General features: G+C 37.5%; 2 protein-coding genes across 2 annotated transcripts; both read right to left on the bottom strand.

The window, feature by feature from the left end:
* Positions 1 to 339: 339 nt before the first annotated feature.
* On the bottom strand, positions 340 to 12824 carry LOC140948252 (neuronal acetylcholine receptor subunit alpha-5-like). Its single transcript, XM_073397477.1, has 7 exons — positions 12403 to 12824; positions 11337 to 11403; positions 10623 to 10771; positions 10162 to 10206; positions 2576 to 2685; positions 2120 to 2364; positions 340 to 1782 (listed from the first exon to the last, which is right to left on the bottom strand). The coding sequence occupies exons 2-7, from the start codon at positions 11401 to 11403 to the stop codon at positions 1034 to 1036; spliced, it is 1365 nt and encodes a 454-aa protein (XP_073253578.1). The 5' UTR covers positions 12403 to 12824; the 3' UTR covers positions 340 to 1033.
* Positions 12825 to 15408: 2584 nt separating this feature from the next.
* LOC140947552 (uncharacterized) lies at positions 15409 to 22417 on the bottom strand. The gene is made up of 9 exons (XM_073396693.1): positions 22346 to 22417; positions 22092 to 22174; positions 21055 to 21108; positions 20120 to 20184; positions 18767 to 18804; positions 17834 to 17913; positions 17064 to 17126; positions 16467 to 16517; positions 15409 to 16374 (listed from the first exon to the last, which is right to left on the bottom strand). The coding sequence occupies exons 1-9, from the start codon at positions 22398 to 22400 to the stop codon at positions 16321 to 16323; spliced, it is 543 nt and encodes a 180-aa protein (XP_073252794.1). The 5' UTR covers positions 22401 to 22417; the 3' UTR covers positions 15409 to 16320.
* Positions 22418 to 22513: the final 96 nt, after the last annotated feature.

Here is a 22513-nt window from a genome sequence, read left to right as displayed (position 1 = left end):
AGGTTTGGAGGAAACGAAGTTGTATGTGCAAATGTTGGATCAATAAGTGAAAATGTTAAGACGGAATCCACCAGAATATTGAGTAATTTTAATTTTCAGTGAACTAAAACCTTATTGTACTAGAATAATTTAAAGAAGATTACATTCGTTTTTACATTTTTCAAGGATTAGAGATGTAATTAGTTATCTATAATAACACCAAAGAAAATTTCCTATGGGAGCCCTAGAAAATGAATGTCAAATTTCACAAAAATCGTCAAAACACAGGTAAAATTCTGCAAATTTCATGTGCAAGTTGTCATTTTGTTAAGTTTGAGATTAATTTTCTCCGACCCCCATAAGAAATTCTCTTTGATGTTATTACAACTCTGAAGTTGTTATTACAACTCTGAACTCTGTTGAAATCCTAGCAGATTTTAAAGAGGAATTAGTGAAAAGAGGTTAAATATATTAGTAGTGATTGCTAATAGTAATAGTAATAATAATTAGTAGAGAAACATTTTCGTGGAATATATTTCAAGAGATATTGAGACATTATGATCTTTTCTTTTCTTTTTAGCAGATGTAAAGGTACAAATTTCGTTTTAATTCTTTTTAAGCGAAGCACTGTACATGGGTCTTTTTTACGATTATTATTATTATTAATATTATTATCCTCATTAAACACAGCTTCTGGATGGCTTGCTGGAGTCTTCCTTAAACATCAAGTCATGCCCGTGACCTTAGGTGTCCAAGACTTTGCAAAGGATTCTGGCTGTACCCAGTAAGCACGCTCTCTGCGATGATTCCAAACGACATGTGACACCAATCTCTGCTAACCACTCTTCTGTATCTTTCGAGACAGTTCGTAATGCAATAATATGTCCCTTGCTCTCTAGCAAAGCGCTTTGTACCATAAATAACTAGTTGCAAAGGGCCTGTTTCAATTTAAATTCCACGAAATAATGTTTCACATCTTACAATATTGTATGAAACAACAGTCAAACCTCACAATACTGTTTTTTCTTATTGTATCAAGGCTATAATCAATCCGTCACTTTATCCGCAGATTGGACTCTATGATGTATGCAGAGGAAGCAAGGAAAGTCAGCAAAAACAGCCAGAAAAAGAGTCGATCAAAAGAGACCGCAATGGCACGCCATATTTTTCTGTTTTCTTCGTCATTCGGTTCACTCTCATTTTTCTTGATTGGCGGGTGTTCACTTTCGGGTCTTGAGGGCGGAGAAACCGACTCCGTATTGTTTTCCACTCTCGTCAGCTCGCTGTCAATGGCATTTCGATTCATAAGCCTTTTCATTTTGAATTTTGTTTCAGTTATATTAAGGATCTTTTTCTTCCCCTTTTTATTAAACATTCTGTACAGAGCTCTGCAGCAAGCGGGTGGTTCACTTGTTGAATGGTAGGCTCTAAGCACTAGGATGGTAGCTACCAGGACGCAGGCGATCTCCACCATGGTGATAGTGTAGTAGATACCGAGAATGGGCAGATTATCTGATTTCTCTGGGAGCATGTCCGCTATGAGAAGGAGAAATACACTGACAGAGACCATTATAGTCGAGCAGAAACCAATCCGTTCGCCATTTTCAGGAGGAAGTGCAAAGCTAAACAGAACTAGTACAGTGCAAATAACACAAGGAAGGATCAGGAACATGGCGTAATAGAACCACTGTCGCTCAATTATCAGCGTGTACTTGATGAACGAGAACTCCTGGAAAGACATTGGTCTTTTTCCACTATAAACTTCTAGGTATGTTTTCTCGATACACCACTCACCATTGCCCTCTGAAAGAAGGAAAAGAAAACAAGATTGGTTTGGCGTGAAAAGAAACTTTTTGAATGATCAACACCATCTCTTCGAAAGACTTCCCATCACATCAAGAGAATCAACTCAAGTTAATTACTTGTTACTAAATCAACAATAGTTTTTTCGTTAATGATTGTTCGTACTCTTGAAGAATTAGTTGCTGTTCCCTCAATTATTCACGCCCATGGCGGCAAGGCTTGACGGAGGAAAAAATTTATCCGGGTATATTTCAGATATTTTAGTGTTTAGTTTTTATTACCAGGTTTTACTTTGTTTTTGCGCCATTCCAAAAACAGTTCCAAGTAAATACGATACCTGTTTCGGTTCTTTTATGTCCCACTGAATTCATAAGGTGGATACGTAGTAATTCGCTTCCATAGGCCACAGATCCAAAGGAAAGCGAGCACTTTTGCTTGTCAAAAGGAAAGGAGCTGATATCAATATCACACGCACTCTCCAGGTTAGCAGGTGCGTTCCATACGCATGTCCCGTTGCTGTATAGCAATACCCAGCTCTTGAAGAATTCAGTATGTCCTGCTTGAATGACTTGTTTATCACTACTGCAAGGATATATAATTTACGGTTTGATCGTGAATACCAAGATAAAAGTAGAATTCCTTCATCAGTAGAAGTAAGCTATCGCCAGATTACCGAGACTTAATCAAAGATTTAGAGCTTACACAATTAAATTCAGGTTGAAAACGCTAATGGAAATGTAAACAATCAAACAAACAAATTAACGGACCGCAAGTAAAATGACAGACCACTTACTTATTGTATAGAATTATATCTGGAACCCATATTTCCGTCGGACTGACGTGGATATATTCAATGTCTCCGTGCTTGTTTTTGTCCCACTCAAGAAAGGGATTGTGCCATTTCTGATAAAATAAAAAGTAAAAATTAAAATTAAACTTAACAAAGAAAGAAAGAAAGAAAGAAAGAAAGAAAAAATTACTGCGAAGAAGACGAAGAATCAAAAGAGATTTGGGTGAGTTGCAAGTACTTAAAGTAGCCACTCGAGAATGTGAATGTAGTTCCAGGCTCTGTAATGTATACGTACCTACATGTATGACAGATTGTATTTTGTTACTTCGGTTTCAAGTTATGAAATGGAGTTTTATTTCATTTTACTCTTTTTCAATTTTATATTTTTATTACTATAATAATTGGTATTAAATAAATAAGTTACTGTAATACAACAAAGATACATACTATAGTAAAACAAGTTAGCCATGTAACTCAAAAAGAAAAAAAAAACACTAATAAAATATACAATACAATATTGATAAAAGCAAAAAACAAAAACAAAAACAAAAACAACAGCACATATTTGAAGTTATTAACCCGAGAAGTCACAAAACATATCAAAAATGCACAAGGAGGTCCGCTTATTTCTGTATTTGGTGTGGTTTCCAGTTTTAATTAGCGATTTCTCTTTCGCATCGAATTTTAGTTGCCAGAAGAACAATGAAAACATCGCAATATACTTGTACAAGTGTTGCACACAAACCGATAACCACCTGGTTACGACGACTAATTAGAAATGTCAAGGACAAAGACCGAACCGGAGGACAGACAGGGAGCAGTATACAAGAACAAATGCTGCGACTGCAAGAACAAACCTTAGCACGCGACTGGCCAAACACAAACGAGCGACGAGAAATGGTGACGTGAACAATCACATTGTTGAACGAAGATCACCATTTACAGACGAAACATTAAATCGACTGGGACTCTGCGACATGTATTATGTGTTCTACAGACTACTATCAACGACTTATTATTAATTTAGAAAGCTGGTTTACTAGCTTAGAACAAACGTCACTGAATCGGAATCAACAGTTACCAGCACAATCGAAACGACTTATTGACGAGATCGAGCAAAACTACACAACAATACAATGAGAACGACTGGAGAAGTGACAATTTGACTAACAATAGACGACTGTTTAACTGTAACAATAGACGGATCGAAACGCACCAATTACATTTCGAGTCTTCATAGCCAATAACACCACGGCTTAACTGACAGACGACGAATAACATCGCGACGTAATTGACCAATCGGATCAATAACCATAGTATAATACCATCAACTGACGTGATACGACTCACTTTGACTCTGAAGATGACTACCGCACAGGTTGTCGAAACGTCAGTCACTGTCAACAGCAATAGTCGATTTATTCAGGACTACGTTCACCCGGACGATCAAACTCAACCTACTTTTGAAATGACTCCTAGGTTCAAACCTTTCACAAAATGTTAATTCTGATTAAAATTATGTTGAGGCCACCCTTTGCTATTGGTCCAGTCAGCGTATTTCTTTTGATTTTGGCACGTTTGAGATTCCAAAGAAATGGGAAGGCTATACAATTAACTTTTCTAGCGAAATTGTTAGGTACTTCAAGTAAAGAACAATTATAAACCAGTTTTGAGAGTACTAGTGTTTTGATAATGGCAAGTCTTCCCAAAATTGTTTTAACAATTTGTTTGTTTTAAAAATGTCGGCCGGACCAAAGGCTTAAAACTTTTTTTAATTTACAAGCTTTTCGTCAAAGTTGATTTTGTCACCAACGTCTTTTTCGTAAGCGAACACTACACCAAAAGTATACTGCTTCGGCCAAGAAATGCCAAAAGGTTCATCGTTTCCTAATCTACTTTTCCACGATCCTAGCCACAGCCCTTCGGTTTTTGTTTTGTTTATTTTCAACCCGGAAAAGGAGCCAAATTTTTCAAGCAGAGAGAATAAGGATATTGCAGAGGAATCGTCGCGAGTAAAGGTAGTGGTATCGTCAGCACTACAAACTAAGTTTAGTCACGCAGGAGGTTCTACAGCAAGAATGAAAAGTAACGCTGAGAAAGGGCACCCTTGTCTCCAGAAGGAAAGAAATAAGTCTGAAGTATATCCATTATTTACAACGCAGCTCGTGGTGTTTTGATAAAATAATCCAGCTGTGGAAATTTGGACCAAAATCATTGTGTTTAGAACCTCGAAGGGGTAACCTCATTCCAGGGAGTCAAAGGCTTTTGCAAAATCGAGAAAAAGAATCGCCCCTTCTTCTTTTTCATTTTGTTTGATAATGTCAGAAATTAGACGGATATTTTCACCTGTAAATTCTACCCTTGATGTAACCTGTTTGGTCTCTTCCTATGACAAGCGGAAGAACTTTCTCCAGCCGTTTTGCGTAACATCTCGTTGCAAGTTTGTAATCTGCGTATAAGAGAGAGATAGGGCGCCAGTTTTTAAGAAGCAGTGGGTCCTTATTCTTTTTTGGAATCAAAGGAATGATCCCTTGTCTCTGGGAGATGGAGAGCTCTGCAAATTACTCCCCATTATTGAGACAGTCAATCAAAGGGTTGGAGATCTCATTCTTGAAACAAAGGTGAACACCGCCGATAAACCATCCGTTCCGGTTGTCTTATTACTTTGAAGTGATTTCGGGGCAGATAAACATTCTTCCTCAGCAATCGGACCTTCACAGGGGCTTTGCTTTACATTGTCTGAGTCTTGGCAACGATTCAAAAAAGTTGAGAAAATATGAAAGATATGCAGGTGCGTGGCCTTGCGAGGCCATAGTTGTTCATAAAAGTTTCTCATTTCATTTAAAATTAGTTTTGTGTCTTCCGAGACAGAACCTTCAGCATGTTTCAATTTTGTTATAGGCTTTTTGTTATAGCTTCTTTTCGAAAGATCGAAAAAATGTTTGTTACATTTTTCACCCGATTCATACCATCGATTTCTGCTTCGGACAATAAAACTTTTAGTGTTTTGTTCAGCAATTTGGTCTAATTTTATTTTTAGCGTTTGTGTTGCGCTGACGAGATGATCGTCATTCGAAGAAGTTCCTGCTCTGTGTTTCTTTTATCCTTAGCTTTTTCTTCGGTGAACCGAATGAAGAAAATCCTGATCTCCATTTTCAGTATTTCCCAAAAGTTCCTAGCGTGGGTAACGTCTTTGTATTTCTCCTTGGCGTTTATAACAATAGACTTCATTTTTAAGGCAAATTCTTCGTTTTCAAGCAAAGACTTGTTGAACTTCCGAAAACCTGGCCTTCTTTGTCCTTTGTGACGGGAGAGTGATTAGAGTCATAGTAGGCGTTCATGCCCATTTTAATGACACGGCACAGTAATTGTTTAAATCCTGTTATGTTGTATTTGAATTATTTGTTTCTAAGTATTTGAGCGGAGTGCCTGTAAACTAGCTGAATAAGCTAGGTGCACTTCCTACTATTAACAAGCCTTTAATCCTTTTTTAACATTTTAATCGGAAAAAGTCTACTTGCTGGGTTTGGTCATTAGGCACGTAAATACTGACCAAACATAACTCGCCTTGGTTGATATTTACATTTGTGACAAGAACGAGGCCGTTTTTATCTGCGGTTGTTTTTAGGACATGGACGTTTAAAGGCAGTTTTAAAAGAATCATCACACCCTTACTGTGTTTAGAGCCATGCGCGAATAGTATTTCACCGCCTCACTATTTCATTTAAATAATTAACCTAGAACGCAGGTAGGCAAGAAAAAACTAACACATATAACAATATAAGCACTATAATTAAGCTGCGGAGCAGCTTGTTGTTTAGGAAGAGCGATTTTATGCAAAAAAAGCATGTGAACCTTAAGGCGAGGAAGAACAGAAAGCCCGCTTCCTACTTACCGCTAGTAAAAAATGTGAAAGTGAATTCCAACATGGATAAGAGGAAAAAAGGGCGAGGTGTCTTTTTAAAACTAAGGTGGCGAGCAAAGATGAATTTTGAAAGATTTCAAACTGTTGTCGGGGAAAAAAATTACAGCGAAAAAGAAAGGATTTAGTAGCAAGAAAGAAAAAAAAAACGATTAACTAAGTCTTCTCAGTTCTTCTTCAGCAAAAACCCTCTTTGTTAGGTCCTGCTTGTTTTTCTTGATAGTTTTAAGTAAACCTAGCTAAGAATGAAAAGCTTTACTAAAAAGATGCGTCTTTAAAAATTTTTTGAAAGTGTCAACAGATTTGGCCATTCTAATTTCCAGAGGTAAATCATTCCAGAGTTTAGGCACCGCAGCAACAAGAGCACTGTCACCCAGGGTTGTTGAAGTTTTAAAATTCGGGTGACACAGCAGTATTCCGTCGTTAGATCGCAAGCTATATCTTGAGTTTAAAGGCTTCATTTTAACAAGATCATTGATATAGGACGGTGCTAATTCATAAATGGCTTTCAAAGTTAAAAGTAAAATCTTAAAGTTAATACGAAATGAGAGAGGAAGCCAATGCGGCTGATGGAGCACTGGGGTAATATGGCAAAATTTGCCCTGCATAAAGACAAGTCTGGTGGCTGCGTTTTGAACTCTCTGCAACTTTTCAATATGGCACTTAGGCACACCATATAATAGACTATTGCAGTAGTCTATTCGGCTACTAACAAAAGAGTGGATAAGAGTGGCGGCTGCATCCATTGAAAGGTATTTCCTTATGCGTCTAATGTTGTGCAAGTGATAGAAAGCAGCACTGCTTATTTGGTAATGTCTACGATCATAGTAAGTTGATCATCGAACCACGCACCTAAATTCCGCATAACAGACACTTTGCTTACATCGCAATCCCCTACCCTGATAGTGTTAACAGCAGCCTTTTTCAATAGTGGTGATGCTTTTAAAATAAATTCGGTTTTGTCGTCAAAAGGATAAGTTTGTCCGAGGTCATCCACTGCTTAACATCCAAGATACAGGTTTCCATTGATCTAATCGCCTCATCTTGACTAAAACTAAGCACGGCTTGGGTTAAGCGATAAATAAAGCTGGGAGTCATCTGCTTAACAATGAACTTTTGGAGGGTTACGACCGACAATGTCAAAGATTTTGCTTGAATATATGTTAAACAAAAGTGGACCTAGGCGTCATCCCTGGGGAACGCCACAACGAAAATGAATCCATTTGAAAGGGCTCTCTGAACAGATATTCGTTGTGTTCTTCCAGGTAGATAAGAGCAGAACCACGAAAGAGCAGTTCCATTCAGACCCAGCTTTGATCTTAAACGTGTTAGCAAAATACTAGGGTCGACAGTATCGAAGGCAGCGCTCAAGTCTAACAGAACGAGGAGAGTCACATGCTGCTTGTTCATGTTTGTCAGAATATTATTGTGAACTTTCATCAAAGCTGTTTCCGTACTATGAAGTTTCCTGTATGCAGACTGGAAAACTGGACACAGATTGTTCTTATCCAAGTGCGACTGAATCGTATCCGCAACAGCACTCTCTGTGAGCTTGGAAATATACGATAGATTACTAACAGGACGAAGATTCTTAAAATTGGACGAGTCAGATGCACACTTCTTTAATAAAGGTGTCACTATTGCCTCTTTCATACTTCAGGGAAATGACCAGACTGCAAGGATAAATTAATAATTAACGTAATTACAGGCACAAGTTCATCGATACACTTAACTACCAGTGACGTGGGTATAGGATCTAATGAACATGACTTTTTTGAAGATCGCATAATAATGTGCCGTACGTCGTCAATTGACAGCGATTTAAAGCTGGTAAATGAATTAGAAGCAAGATTGTTCTCCATGTCTTGTGTCGACACAGTAGAACCTGCCTATGCTATTCGCAACCACCTCAGCGTTAGATCCACCGGGCAGGGATGATTTCTTGGATTCTGATAATAAGGAGGTAGTGGCTTTAAACAGCCTGCTCTGGTCGAAGCTGTTTTTCTCAATGAACGCATCGTAGACCATTGTAATATGTCCAACGCGCCTGGTTCATCAGGAGTATTGGATGATTCTTTTGCTGTTTGAATGCAGAATAATGCATTGGAACCTTTGTAGCCCTCCATTTCCGCTCCGCTTTTATACTTTCTCTGATAGCAGCCTTGATCGAATCATTAAACCAGGGCACACGAGGCCTGTTAACCACGGTTCTAGTCTTCAAAGGAGCGTGAGATTCGATGAGTAACGAAAGGGTTGAATTATAACTGGAGACGAGGTTATAACTTAAATTGACAATGTTTTCATTACACAGGGCTGATTTAGCAAGATCACTTTTAAAAGATTCAATGTTAACTGACTTGAAGTTCCTGTTGGTGACAGTTTTGACACTTGCTTCAGGCTTTATGGAATTAAGGTCACAAAGAACAGCTGCACGGTCAGAGAAAAATTGACCGATTGTGGGATTATTCTTTATGATCGAGTCAGATTGACGAGTGATTATCAGATCCAAAGTATGACGGGGTTGTGAGTAGGTCCAGCTACGTGTTGTTCGAGGTCCATGGATTCCAGAATATCCAGAAAATCGCCAGCGACTGCATCACCAGCTACGTCAACGTGAAGATTAAAAGCGCCAACGATCAGGATTGGTTCCGTGGATAAAATAATAGATTCCAAATACGACGTGAATTCACTAACAAAGGATTTGGTGCAAGGAGGATGATTCATAAGCTTGTAGCCAGAAGGAATAATCTCTAGTTTCGCGGCGGTGTCATTGGCTGTCAACCAGCTTTCAGAAAGAGCAAACAAATCAGCTTTGTAGTCACTCACTAATTCCAAAAAGTCGGCAGCAAGAGCCATGGCTCTTGGTGGGCAGATTTTGTTCAATAAATGAACTTACCGTCCTTGAAGTTACCTATCCCTACTCAAGGCATTAGGTGGTTTTCAGCGGTAAAGCGCTTTTGAAAACTACTTCTGCTGCAGATTGGTCTCCATTCTTAGCAAGAGAGATAGCCAAGCTCAGCGCTTAAAATAGACCGATTTATCGATACCGTTCCAGTCCCGGCGGGGGAGTACTCGACCAATATTCTCTACTCTTAAGGATAGACTTGAGCGAAATTTTATACCCTGTTAAGGACAGACTCAGGCAAAATTATATGCCATGTTTAGGAATGAGAGGACGAAAACCATACTCTGTCCAGCGGCACATCCCCGTAAAGGCCATACAGGTGAGGGAGTACTCCCCGGGGGTTCCAGTGCCATGCAGTGTAGCCTTACACGACCTATACAATCGACGGAGAGTGTTGCATGAACTGAATCTAAGACAACAACAGCACATGGAAAGCGTACCGCTGACGTTTTAATGGATATAAACCCAATAACTCTTTAGTCGAAAACACGACATAGCCCATCAGAGTGGAATAAATCTCGACTGCAACTTCGCAAACCTTCGCAAACATCATTCACGAAGGCTGCGTCTGTCGTCGAAAGACATTTTGCTCTTAACGAATGATCTTCTTTAACCTTCGGCGTTTTGTGGCCTTTCCAAATCTTTCTTCGGAAAAATGGACTCACTACCTAACTTAAGTACACTACATGATGATATGTAGAGTTGGTATTGCTTAACTCCTTGGAAGCTAAAACAACAGCCGACAAGATGAGATCAACTTACCTGAGATATCCACACGCTGGTGGAAAGTACTTGTCGCTTGTTATCCTGAAAAAAAGGTCCCAGTATGAACTTCTAATCTAATTATTAACTAAGATTTGATTATGATTCGAAGTCGGTCTTCGTGACAAGTGACAGGTGATGTACAAATGACATTTGTACCGTGGGCATCAGTTCAGTGTGAGGGCTGTTGAGGTGACAGGTGAAGAATAATTTGACCTACATCTGACCCCACATTACGCGCTTAAGGGCATTTTTGGCCCCTTCAAAGTTTATTTTATTCTATTTTTTTTTTAAATTTAGGGTCAAGGTTAGAGCCTTGTGCAGTCGAAAGCACTCCTTGTATCTTAACACTTATTCACTTTGTAGCGTTATTGAGAAATTAACCAGGGAAAATACATGATAGGGAGATTGTCAAAGTCCCTTAATGGTTGAAATTATATGTTTTATAAAGTGACTCGTACCAAGCCGTTTAACGATCTGACAACCAATGAAAAAGATACATTAGTGACATCACTGTGAGACTTGACGGGGCGAACCATTACATCCATATTTCCAAGAATCTCAAGTCGTAGTTTGTATTCAGTCGAGGCGTCTATTTGCAGACCGGTTGCTAAAAAAGGAAGAATTTCAATAGTGATTGGCAACTGCTTATTGGAAGAGGGTCCATCGATGGTACTCTCATCTAGAATTTGACTAAACTAACTCCAGTCTTACTTCAGTATTGTTACTTAAATCCTATGTAAAACGGGTTCGACGCTTCAGTTACCAGGATTTCTTTTCCGAGTCGAAAAAAAAAAACAACAAAAAAATTCATCTTTCTTTCCCTTAAGTGGGATAGTAGGGACCGGATAAACTGGTTGACAAAAAACTATAAAAGAAGTATTCATTAAGAAACCTTTTTTCTTTTCCAGTTTTTTAAACTTTCTGTGTAGATCCTTAACGCTAGAAATTTCAACTCCAATTCCTATCTATACAAAACGAAATTCAAATACTTTATGATAAATGCAACTGGAATAAATGGAAAGTATTATCAAAATTTGAGGAATAGTATAGATGCTCACCCAAGGAAAATCACTTTTTAATTGATTTCACGTATCTATCAGCGTTAAAACACTGATGATACGTGTTATATTATTGATATTATCGATAACTTTCTATAAAATTTGAATCCTTACCTTTGAAAATGAGTAGTCCGAAAATGCAAAATAAAATTGTCCATGAGGCTGACCATTTGAAGGCCATCTATGACGATTAAAGATATTAAAGTATGAGCTGAATTGCACTATATAAGGTTTCCAAATCTGGAGTAAAACACATACGATGAATTATGATGTTTGCTTTTATCAGTTTTGAACTGAGTCTGTCCAGCTTCAGCTTTACTGAAATAATAAGAATGACTTTAAAAAGGACATAAAAATAAAATAGTCACAACCAGTATTCACAAAATCTAGAAGCGCCTGTAACTCTCCAGGCTACCTTTTTCATTTTGAAACAAAAAAAAAAATTATCTTATTATTAAACTCCCTAAAAAGCAATTATGATTTTGCTTCTATTAAGACCTCAGAGTTTATTACAAAATTTACATAAAAATCATGCTATTTACTTTTCTCGACCGCAAGGCTGTCAGGTCGTTAACTATTGCAAAGCAAGTGAGAGGTGACTGATGATGATCGAATCAATGATGCATGCTGGCTAAGAGAATATCTTTTTTTTCTGAAAGCAATGTAAAGGAAACTGGAAAAAATTGTGTTTTTTGAAGAGAAGTATAAAGCTAGCAGTACACCCCGCTTACTATGACCGCGATGCATAAATGAGTATCTCCACTTAGGTTGATTAATTTTTTTCTTTAACTTGAGATCCATGGCTGTAATATTTCAGTACTGATATAGTTTTCTGATTAAGTTAGACTAGGCGAAAAAAAAAAAAAGGAAATAGCCTTTAAATTTAATTAAATATGTGTTAAAGAAAAGGTTCTCACGATAAAATTTTAAATTAAGTCAAACCTTATGATTATAGGGACATGACTTACTCAGTTGACTGCAAAATGTCATTTGCCCTATAGACTGATCTGGTTGATCTAACTAATGCGGTATTAAATAAATTTTTCGCTATGCCTTTGCTTTAAGAAAGATGAAAGATTTGAGAAACATCGTTCCTATCAGAGTTATCAAGTCATGAGACTGTTTTTTAAAGCGAGAAAGGGCCGTGTAAAGTTGCTTACCTCTCTAACGCTGTACCTACCTTATCGTGTACAAAGCATTGAGTTGCACCGAAATAAATTTCTATTTATCGACTCGATCTGCTGATGGTGACCGCTAATGAAGGTTACAACTTAACTGGCGTAAAAATCTGATGTTCATAAGCCAACAAAACAGTAATCAGATTCTGATTTTATGAATATGATCAGAGCTGCCGGTCCGCCGCCAGAGCTTTTCTCATAGATCTGATTATGAAGGGAGAAAACATCACATACAAAATGAGATGCTGAGTAACGGTAGATATTAATTTACGTTACAAATACACCTGCTTTGAAAATAAAGGAAAACCATGGTAAAAACAACTGACCTAAGTTTGGTAATTCTCCTGGGGAAAAATAAATATTTGCGCAAGAGGTGGTCTTCTGTTGAAAGGGAATTTAATATCAATTTCCAAAGTAAGTTCCAATTAATATTCGTCCTCGCTCAGTCTTCCAATAAAAACAAATACTGCAAAATGCAATCAAATTCACACTTCAAACACAACACCACCATACTTATCTTTTTGAAATGAACCGTTCAACCTTCAAAATGACGTAAATTAAATATTGGAACCGCTTTAAAGGCACTTGACATCAATGTTTAATCTGTATGCAAAGAGTTTCCCAATCTAATTTACAAAATAAATAACTTTTTTGACTGACATCAAATGATTTCTATTCAAACTTTCTGTCATTATTACAATTACAACTTGGAAAATTGACTTTTCCTTCATTTTGTTTATAGCATCACACACGGATTTCTATCCAAACTTACATGACAAGCAGAGATATCCATGTCCAATTATAGGTGTTCTTTGACGCATGTGGCTTGAGGTTTAGGCTTGAGGTAAAAATATTTGCAATAAATAAAAAAGCAATAGAGAGATTTAGAATTACGTTTTCGGCAAACGTCAAACGTAAATTTATACCACGTGACCAAGTTTTCCCTTTATTTGTCCTTTATCGTTAGTCTCCTTCGCAGCCGTTTTTAGGCTCGTCACGCAAAGCTCCTTCCCAGGTTTGTGGAGAGGAGCGTTGCGTGACGAGCGTAAAAACGGCTGCGAAGGAGACTACTCTACTGTTCGCTCCATTTTTATCCATAAGAATGCTTCGTGACAATGGGTCCTTGTCACCTCTGGAGTGCCCCAAGGGACTATTCTAGGGTCCCTAATGTTCGTCATTTTTATATTTTTCATCTACCTAATGCTGCAAAAGGTGAAGTAAATACTGCGCTTTATGCTGATCAAGATGATTCGAAGATTTTTGGTGCTGTTAAGTGTGCTCGAGATTGCGAGGCTGTACTGTCCACTCTATCAAATATGGCCAGTTGGAAGCGTTGTAACAACATCCAATTTTAACAGCTCTAAATGCAAAGTCCTAACAGTCACACGCAAGAAGCAACTCTTCAGATATGACTACACCCTCAACAAGGTGCTACTGAAGAAAGTGGCTGAGGAGAAAGCTAGAGAAGGACCTTGGAATCATTGTCACCAGCACACTTTCATCGGACAAGCATATCAACGCTGTTACCTCGAGAGCAAATAAGCAGCTTGGACTACTAAAGCGCACTTTCCCACTATTGACAAACGTGGCAGTCAAGGAAAATGCTAATTAGACTGGACATCTTACCACAAGTATATGATAGAGAGCTTAATAATATAACATTTTTCTACAAATGCTTGTATGGGCAAATAGATCTAAAAGAACATAATTTCGTTTCTTTTGTAACTCATGGCCGTACCAGGCAAAGTGATTTCTTCAACTTAAAAATTCCTTTCTAAAACTTCCACATTTGAGGCCTCTTACTTTAAAACAGGATTGTCAAATTATGGAATTTAACTTGTAAACTTGTGCCTAAAAGCAGTTTCTCTAGTATCGATGACTTTTAAAAACTTTTTACCAGTGAAACAAACTCTGACAAGCCTTCTGCAAACAAAACGTGGAACGCCCGTGCACTTGGTCACAAGATCTTGCACATGCCATTGCTCATAGCGCAAACCTGATATTCCCACCAGCACCAGCATCGAAAGTGACCTCGCAGTTTACTTATTTCGACGTCTCTTCCAAGTTTCATTTCGTTCGTGGAAGCCTTATAACTAATAGTTGACGCTTCTAACCGCCGCCCGGTTAGCTCAGTGGGATAAGCGCCGGTCTGCTAAGCGGGAGGTCGTAGGCTCAAACCCAGGCCGGACCAACACGCGGGGTCTTTAAATAACTGAGGAGAAAGTGCTGCCTTTGTAATAATAACATCTGCAAAAGGTTTGACGTTCTAGTCTTCTCGGATGAGGACGATAAACCGTAGGCCCCGTCTCACAAGCCCTTGCACATGTAATAAAAAATATGTGGGACGTTAAAGAACCCACACACTCTTCGTAAAGAGTAGGGCACGTAGTGCCCAGTGTAGTGGTCTATCTCACTTTCACACCCATGTATGGGGGCATCATTACTCATTCCTTTCATTACTTGTAAACTGCACCTTAAGCAGTCTGGCAAAGTCCCCCAACCAGTGTTGTAAATTATCCCTGAAAAGCCCTAAGGGGAGTGGATAACACGATACTTACATATTTACATTTACACTCCAACTCCTTTTTCCACTGACCAAAGTACGTGAATGGGGGATTAGCTCAAATGGGAGAGCGCCCGCTTCGCATGCGGGAAGTACTGGGATCGATACCCAGATTCTCCAACTGAGGAATTTTTTTCCTATGTCTTTTTTCGTTAGTCACTTTACGTAGTGCTGTAAGGTTTCAATATAAAGCTTGTTGAAGACGATCCTCTGTATTATTTTACCAACAGATGCTACAATTACAGGCATAAGCCTGTAATTGTTTGGATCAAACTTCAGTTTTCCTTAAACTTAATTGGTGATACGCAGCTGAGGAATGTACCTTGAACACGCACCTGAATCCCGAAACCAACCGTATTGATGTAATGACAGGCTACTAAAATGTACTCAATCTACGACCCTGTTGGTCTGGGGTGCGTTGTATATATATTTTAGAAAACACAAGGCGTTTAAAAAAGGTTTTAATCATGTTCATTTACTTTGTTACGCTGGAAAGTACAACAGTACTTAGTAGTAGTTATCTTCAAATGGTATCATTTCTAACAATAACTCATCTTTGGAGAATTTTACAGGAATGAAAGTGAATAATAAAAAGTATCTTTTCAAAAAACGTTTTGTCAAAACTTAGAACAAGAAAACATAGCATTTTGATTTCAACAAGGATCAAAACTTTCTGAAGCATAGCATCACAATGGTAGTGGTATTAGCTTATAAGATGAATGAAATTATCAGTGTTGCTCAAGTAAATTACAATTACAGTAGTTAGCGTAAGTATTTGTTTCCAAGTCTTTCTTTTCTATTTTTTTGTAACGTAGATGTAGGTTCTGTAGATGTATTATAATAAGTGAAAGTACTGTAAATTTTTATGTATTGTATTGTAATATGCGAAAGTATTGTAAACAAAGAATAATTATGAAAAAAAAATGTTGCTCGAGTTCCTACCTGATTGGGTTATTTCATGATGAAGTGATTTAAGGACACGTTCCAGAATTCATTTCGAGTTTTTTTATTCAAGAAGTTATCTAAATGAGGTTTTTACTGACGAATCTTTGTTTTCCTCATTAGCATAGGACTTCTTATTCTCTTGTCACTTCACAAAACTATTACCGATTTCTAAATATCGAGAAGAAGTGGAACCATTATTTTTCACTGAAAACTTTGTTGACCGATATATCAGATATTCCTTGTGCAACACCGTCCAAAGCCGCTCAAAATAACTACAAAGAAGGATGTCACACACAATATTTGTGATGAGGGCTTCGCCTAAGCAATGGCTTATCATACGTCAAGGTTACAGAGTACAATTAAATAAATGTATATATTAACACTTGCACGACATACATTCCGCTGAAATTGTTTACCACAGAGGATGTTTGGTAAACATCCCCTTCCACTGTCTTGATTCTGCCTCCTGTATAAAGGAAGAACAACAAAGAAAAGATGATGATGCACTACAAGCTTCATTACTTTATCAGTTATGAGCTGGTCAAACACGTCACACACCTGAAGCTTGGAATTCAGGAAGCTCAATCTCTGCTCTAAGTGTTTCATCTCCTGTTTGTTGAAAACGAAAAACAACAATTTATTGATTAGAGGAACTAAATTTGATTAATAGCAAAAAACAAAAACAACAACAACAAAAAAAGGATAAAACAAAAGCAATGATTTGAAACTGGAGCAGTTTGCAAAAATTCGCGATTCACTTTCGCAACCGACAAAGCATATGTAGTTTGCTGGATGATTATTGACCGAACTTCACAACTGTATCTAATTTAGCTTCATACTATGGGACTAACTTGCACACTTATGAACAACGTGTTCATTTCTCTCAATAGACTGAATGTTTCGATTTATTTCTCACTATGATTATTATTTTTCACCTTTGTTGGTTACAAAGGCATAATATTATGAGGATAAAGTTAAATTGTTTGAGTCTGTTCTCTCATGGCGAGTGCAGACAAATGAAGACATGTTAACAACACTTACACTCGTATCTTAAAGTTCTCAAATTTCGATATCAGTTGTTAGTTTTGCTTTCACAATTTTAACACTGTAAAGTATTAAAGTTGTGAAAGGGCAGTATAAACTGTTAATACTCACAGAACTGAGTTTTGCATCTCGCAAGTGAGAAAGTTTCGGAATCGTCTCCTCTAGTTTGCTTATCTGAAAATACATGTCACAGTAAATAGTAAATAGTAAATAGATGCGTCAAGGCACCTGTAACGACTGCTAAAAAAAAAATACCGGTAGAATCTCCATCATTGAATGCTTTGGATTTTTTTTTTTTTTACTTAAGCTCTATTTCTCATGGATTTATGAAATAAAAGCTATGTAACTTGGCGAGCCCCCATTTATTGAAATTCCCAGTATTTTGAATAAATTAATTTAAAGCTGGCCCTGGGATTCGCCTGTGAATGCAGTCAATTCTCACATACCGAACACGACTCAGTATAGGACGGACACCCCTCTGAAACGGACACCAAGTAGCGGCAAATCGGGACCTCCAGATTAGAAGGACACCCTGGGCCTTGGTTTGATCTAAAAATGCGGGGGTGAGCTCCCTAGGTTAAGCTAAATCTCCCCTTAAGTGTAGTTCTGCCACTGAATGACCTAGTTCCAAGGTGCAGTAGTACTCAATATCATAAAAAGTATTTGTGTAACTTTTTCGTTCGTTACCATCACTAAATGTTAATTTGGTAAACGATTGTACATGTAGCTATGCATAATACGTTTGTTTTTTATTTTTACCTTAACAATGGTACATCATGATGATCCCGGAAAAATCACTTCTTCTTATTGGTTTTAGCTTACACATTTGATTATTACAACATATAAATTTATAGAAATGACATAAACGAACTGTTTCACACCCTTTTGCCAAACAACTGTAACTTCCTCTTGTAAGTCTCATTGTAACTTGGAACATCAGCTCTTCTGGGACAGGGTTTTACTGAAAAGATGACACACAGTTGAGAAAACTGTTTACACTTAAGCAACCACGACTGCCACGCCAGCATAAATGTCACTTAACCATTTAACTGACAAATTTTTTGAGGACATTGCATCACTGATAATGTGCTTAAAATGGAGGTACTAAAGTGTTGGGACCTCACTTGGTTAAATTAGCTCCGTGTCCAACCCCCAAACAATGTTAAATTTTACAAACAATGGGTGGATGGGTGAAGTTCTTTTTTTGAAGACAACATTGCTTGAAGAAGGGGGGCGGAGTGGGTGGAGGATGAAGTATCATTGTCAATATTTTGTCCAAGTCTTTCAAATTCAGTCAACTCTAAGAGAAAATTCTGCTTCTAGAATTTCACTCCTATTATCTCACCTCATTCAATACGTCAAATGTTGGCACCCATCAAAGTTATGTACTAACCGTGACATTAAGGTTAATAATAAAGTACAATGCATTCGCATTTTATAATAAAAGTCATTGCTTTTTTGTTGTTCTTGCTGCTGTTGCTGTTGCCATCACTTAAACTCCCTTTTCTTTATTGTATGTAGGCAAACCCAAGCAACAGCAGATTGGTACGTGACATGTTGTGTTTCTTTTCTGTATCATTATTCTTAGAAAAATTTGGGCATCCTACTGATGAACAGTTGCGACACGTAGATATATATTTTTTAGCAACTAATATAATTTGCAGTCTGTCTACTTTGAATGCAATGACAAAGCAAATAACTAGTGACACTTATGTGAAAACTGCACTTTGAAATTTAGGCCTGTAAGTTTTGAAAAAAAAAATTGTTTAAGAGAACTTGGAATTTTGATTTCTTAAAAAGGTTTTAGTTTTTACCTGAAGAGTGTCTCTTGCAAACTTCAAGAACATAAGGGCTGTTCGAACAAAACAAAAATACTGTTAACTTTTGATAGCATCCTACATGTAATGCAAAATTAATGTAGACAAAATTCTGTAAAGATCAATACTTTCATTGCAATGTATACTCTATAAGCTGTTCGGCAGATAGCTTTAACTACTCAGAAGATAGTTTCATCTGCAATGCAGACTAGTTTGAATCCCACCTGGGAAATTTTTTCTTTCACTCATGAGTCTGCAACTTAACAGTTTTAATCCAAATTAACTACAAAGGTACTTTATTACTGAAGATAAGTTTGAAGTTGCCCTACACAACAAGGAACCTCAGCTGGAAAAATGGCAGTTCATGGTTTGGGCAAATGTTAACATTTGGTAAGCAATATTCAGGAGTGGTAAATCTTAATTTGGAATCACCTTTAGCATTTCCACAAATCAATTCCATTTACTACAAAAATGACCATGAAAGACTGAAACTGGTATCAAGGATGACTTTGAAGTTATTGAACATAATTTTTCTCTTTGAAACATTTTGACTGGAAAAAAGGACTGTCTTTTCAGAAATACTGTTGCTCTCAGAATTTTTTTTACTGAAATGACCTTCCAACTGGATTTTTCTGAAACCTTTTGTGACTGGTAAACAACTGGTGGCTCACTATCACTGCAGAATAGATGATTTTACAGTTAGGCACTTCGTAGCCTAGCCTTCGATTGAGTGTGAGGCTGAGGTTGACCTTGTTTTAAGACAAACCTCCTTTATTTGTTTTTTTTTATGGAAATTATGCTTGAAAAATACTAGTTGCATAAGAGCAGCTTGATTTACATAAGAAAGCAGGAAGGGTTGTATCAAAACAAGGTCAACTCCATGCAGCCTCATTTCCATCTATAACTTTAAAATGGCCTAAACAAACTAAGTGAGACCTTAGGTCATGTGATGGCCTTGTAACCAGGCACAAATGACTGATAAGGTTGGTTAATACACCATTTTACAGTTGTGGGGTTAGTTAGTATCCTAGCCTTTGAGTGACCTTGAGGCTGAGGTAGAGCTTGTTTTGATAAAAAACATTTTTCCCTTTCTTATGCAAACTATGCTTTAAAAAATATTATTAATTAGCATAAGAACAACATGGTTTACAGAAGAAAACAGGAAGGGTTGTATCAAAACAAGGTCAACTCCAGCCTCATTTCCCACTGTAACTGTAAAATGGGCTATTTTATACCTCAAATATTTTGGAAGAAAACTTGTTTATGTTTCCAGTTATACTGTAATAAAAATTCCTTCCAATTAGATGTCTTTAGGGAAAAAAGGACACCTAAAATATTAGCAGAACTAACCTTGTTACAGTATTTTCTGGAGTTCGCCTGCTTAAAGGTATCAGTGATCCTCTTCCGTTTCTCAACTGTTACAATAACAAACAAAACAAAAAAGAAAAAAGAAAACAGCTGAAGGTTATTTGAGTCAGTTATAGTGGAACCCTGCTCTTACGAAGTGCCACAGTACCAAAAAAATTGTTCATTGTAGCGGGGTCTTCGTTATCATGAAGACCCCATTAACAGCAAAAATATTGTTATAGCGGGGTAATTTAATAAATAACAATTACCAAAATTCAATAATGCATGTAGAAAACATAATATGATACTGTAAGTGTATGGTGCTGAAGATCAAGATATCAGATTCAAAAACACTTTCAATTGAAGCAAGCTGTGATTTCAACTCAAATCTGTCGTTTTTACTGACTGCTGCTAACGACCAGACAAAATATTTGTTACAGCGGGGTAAATTGTCATTCTATTCATTATAGTGAGGATTTTGTCATTATTTATAGCAGGGTTCATCATAGCAGGGGTCGTTTGTCGGCTTTCAGATGTTTTTTGTCATAATGTGGTCTTTGTTATGGCGGGGTACGTTATACAGGGGTTTCACTGTACCTAAAGTTCCCCAAGGATTTCACATGTACAATCTAAACAAAAACACACACTCGCTAAAAATATATATTTATATTAATAACAAAGACACAAACAGGCAAACAAACCAAAAAAAGAGTAAGAATCAAAAATGAAATGTGACAAGCAAGTCAACATTATAATTTCAAACCTTGATTAAAACCACTGACGATGTGTTGGATTGCTAGCTGACTGATATGAACCATACCTATTTGCATATTTTGACACTAAGACTTAAGGTGCAAAAGGGAGTCAATGATCATGATTGAAAAATAAATGACAATGCATACCCTCTTACTTAAAGAACTAGATCAGTACAGTGCTACCTTAAGAACATTTCCTTTCTCTTTAACAGATATGTCAAGCTGTTCAACAAGAGCCTGAAAAAACAATAAATAAATTGAATGCGGTAATTTGCCGGTGTGCAGGGCTGTCACTAAGATTTCAAGTTGCTGGGTAAATACAACAAGTAGGCGGGGAATTAAACAGCTAGGGATTTCTTTTGGTTCTATTTTTCTTCTATTTTCCAATAAAAGTAGCCAGGGGCCACTCTCTTAGTAGCTGGGGGAAATTCCCGGCCCCCGCCTCTTTATGACAACCCTGGGTGTGCATTGTACAGAGATACCAACCTGTGGAGATCTAAAATCTGGAGACTCCCTCTTTTTCCCTAGCCCCCACCCCCCGCCCTGTAGGTTCCTGTAACCCCTTCATTTTGTCTAGTATGTCATCGAAATGCATCAGAGACCACATCATCAGCTGACATAATTCGTGTTAAGAAATCGTAGTTCATGGAGTAGTCTTCAAATTTAATCAAGAACCAGGCTTCATCAAAAAAGACTTTATTCTGCATCATGGCAAATACTACATAGCCTTGCTGGTTTGAAAATGCAGAAAACTAGGACTAAGTGCAGTTTTGTGAAGATAGGCATTTTGAGGCTACACATTGGACTGATGGGATCGAAACAGACCACTAATAAATTTAGATGCTGGAAGATTCTTATTCCAACAAAGATACTATTTATATGGAAATGTATATTACGGTGGAACCTCTATAACGATGTCCTCGGTCTAACGAACTATTTTTTTCACTCCAGTAATGGTAAAATATAGGGCAATAGTAAAAAGAACCTTGATATCTTGGTATAGGTTAACAACCCTCGTTATAACGAACGTATTTTGCCACTCACTTCCCTTGGCCCTTTGTTATATCGAGGTTCCAATGTACTTATTTTATTAATTTTTCAAAAAGTGGGGGTCCCTGCCACACCCCCCCCCCCTCCCGCAGAGGCCCTCCCCCTGCGGGGGCCCTGAAAAAATCAGTAAGCTTATCAGCGATGCATATTTGATATTGCAAATGACGCACCTCCAAGAACTTAGCTTTGGCGTATGTTTCATCTTCCTCTTCCGTTGCTTCAGTGAACTGGAATTGTTTTAAATCAGACACTTCTATTCACAAACACAAAAAAGGCGATGAGTAAGAGTAAGCTTAAAATAGATTAACGGAGATGAGGCGACTTTTAAGCTTAATTAAAAACTTAAATAAGGAAATATTTCTTGAATCTGACAAGGAACCAATTTGTTCAAAAAATGCGAGTTGCGTGGGGAGTTATTCCTCACCATCACCAATCCTAACGATAATCCAAAGTGTTCTTTTTTCACTACTCATCCTCATATTAAAGAAACGAACAGACAGCACTGACAGCAACAAATTAACAAACGAGGTTATTATTGGCCAGCGGTTTTCTGAAATGAAGAACTTTGGGTAGGTTTATATGACATAGTTAT

This window comes from Porites lutea, chromosome 9, assembly GCF_958299795.1.
Source record: "Porites lutea chromosome 9, jaPorLute2.1, whole genome shotgun sequence".
NCBI classification, from domain to species: domain Eukaryota; kingdom Metazoa; phylum Cnidaria; class Anthozoa; order Scleractinia; family Poritidae; genus Porites; species Porites lutea.
The sequence above is the reverse complement of the archived record's forward strand: the minus strand, read 5'-3'. Positions and strand labels throughout refer to the sequence as shown.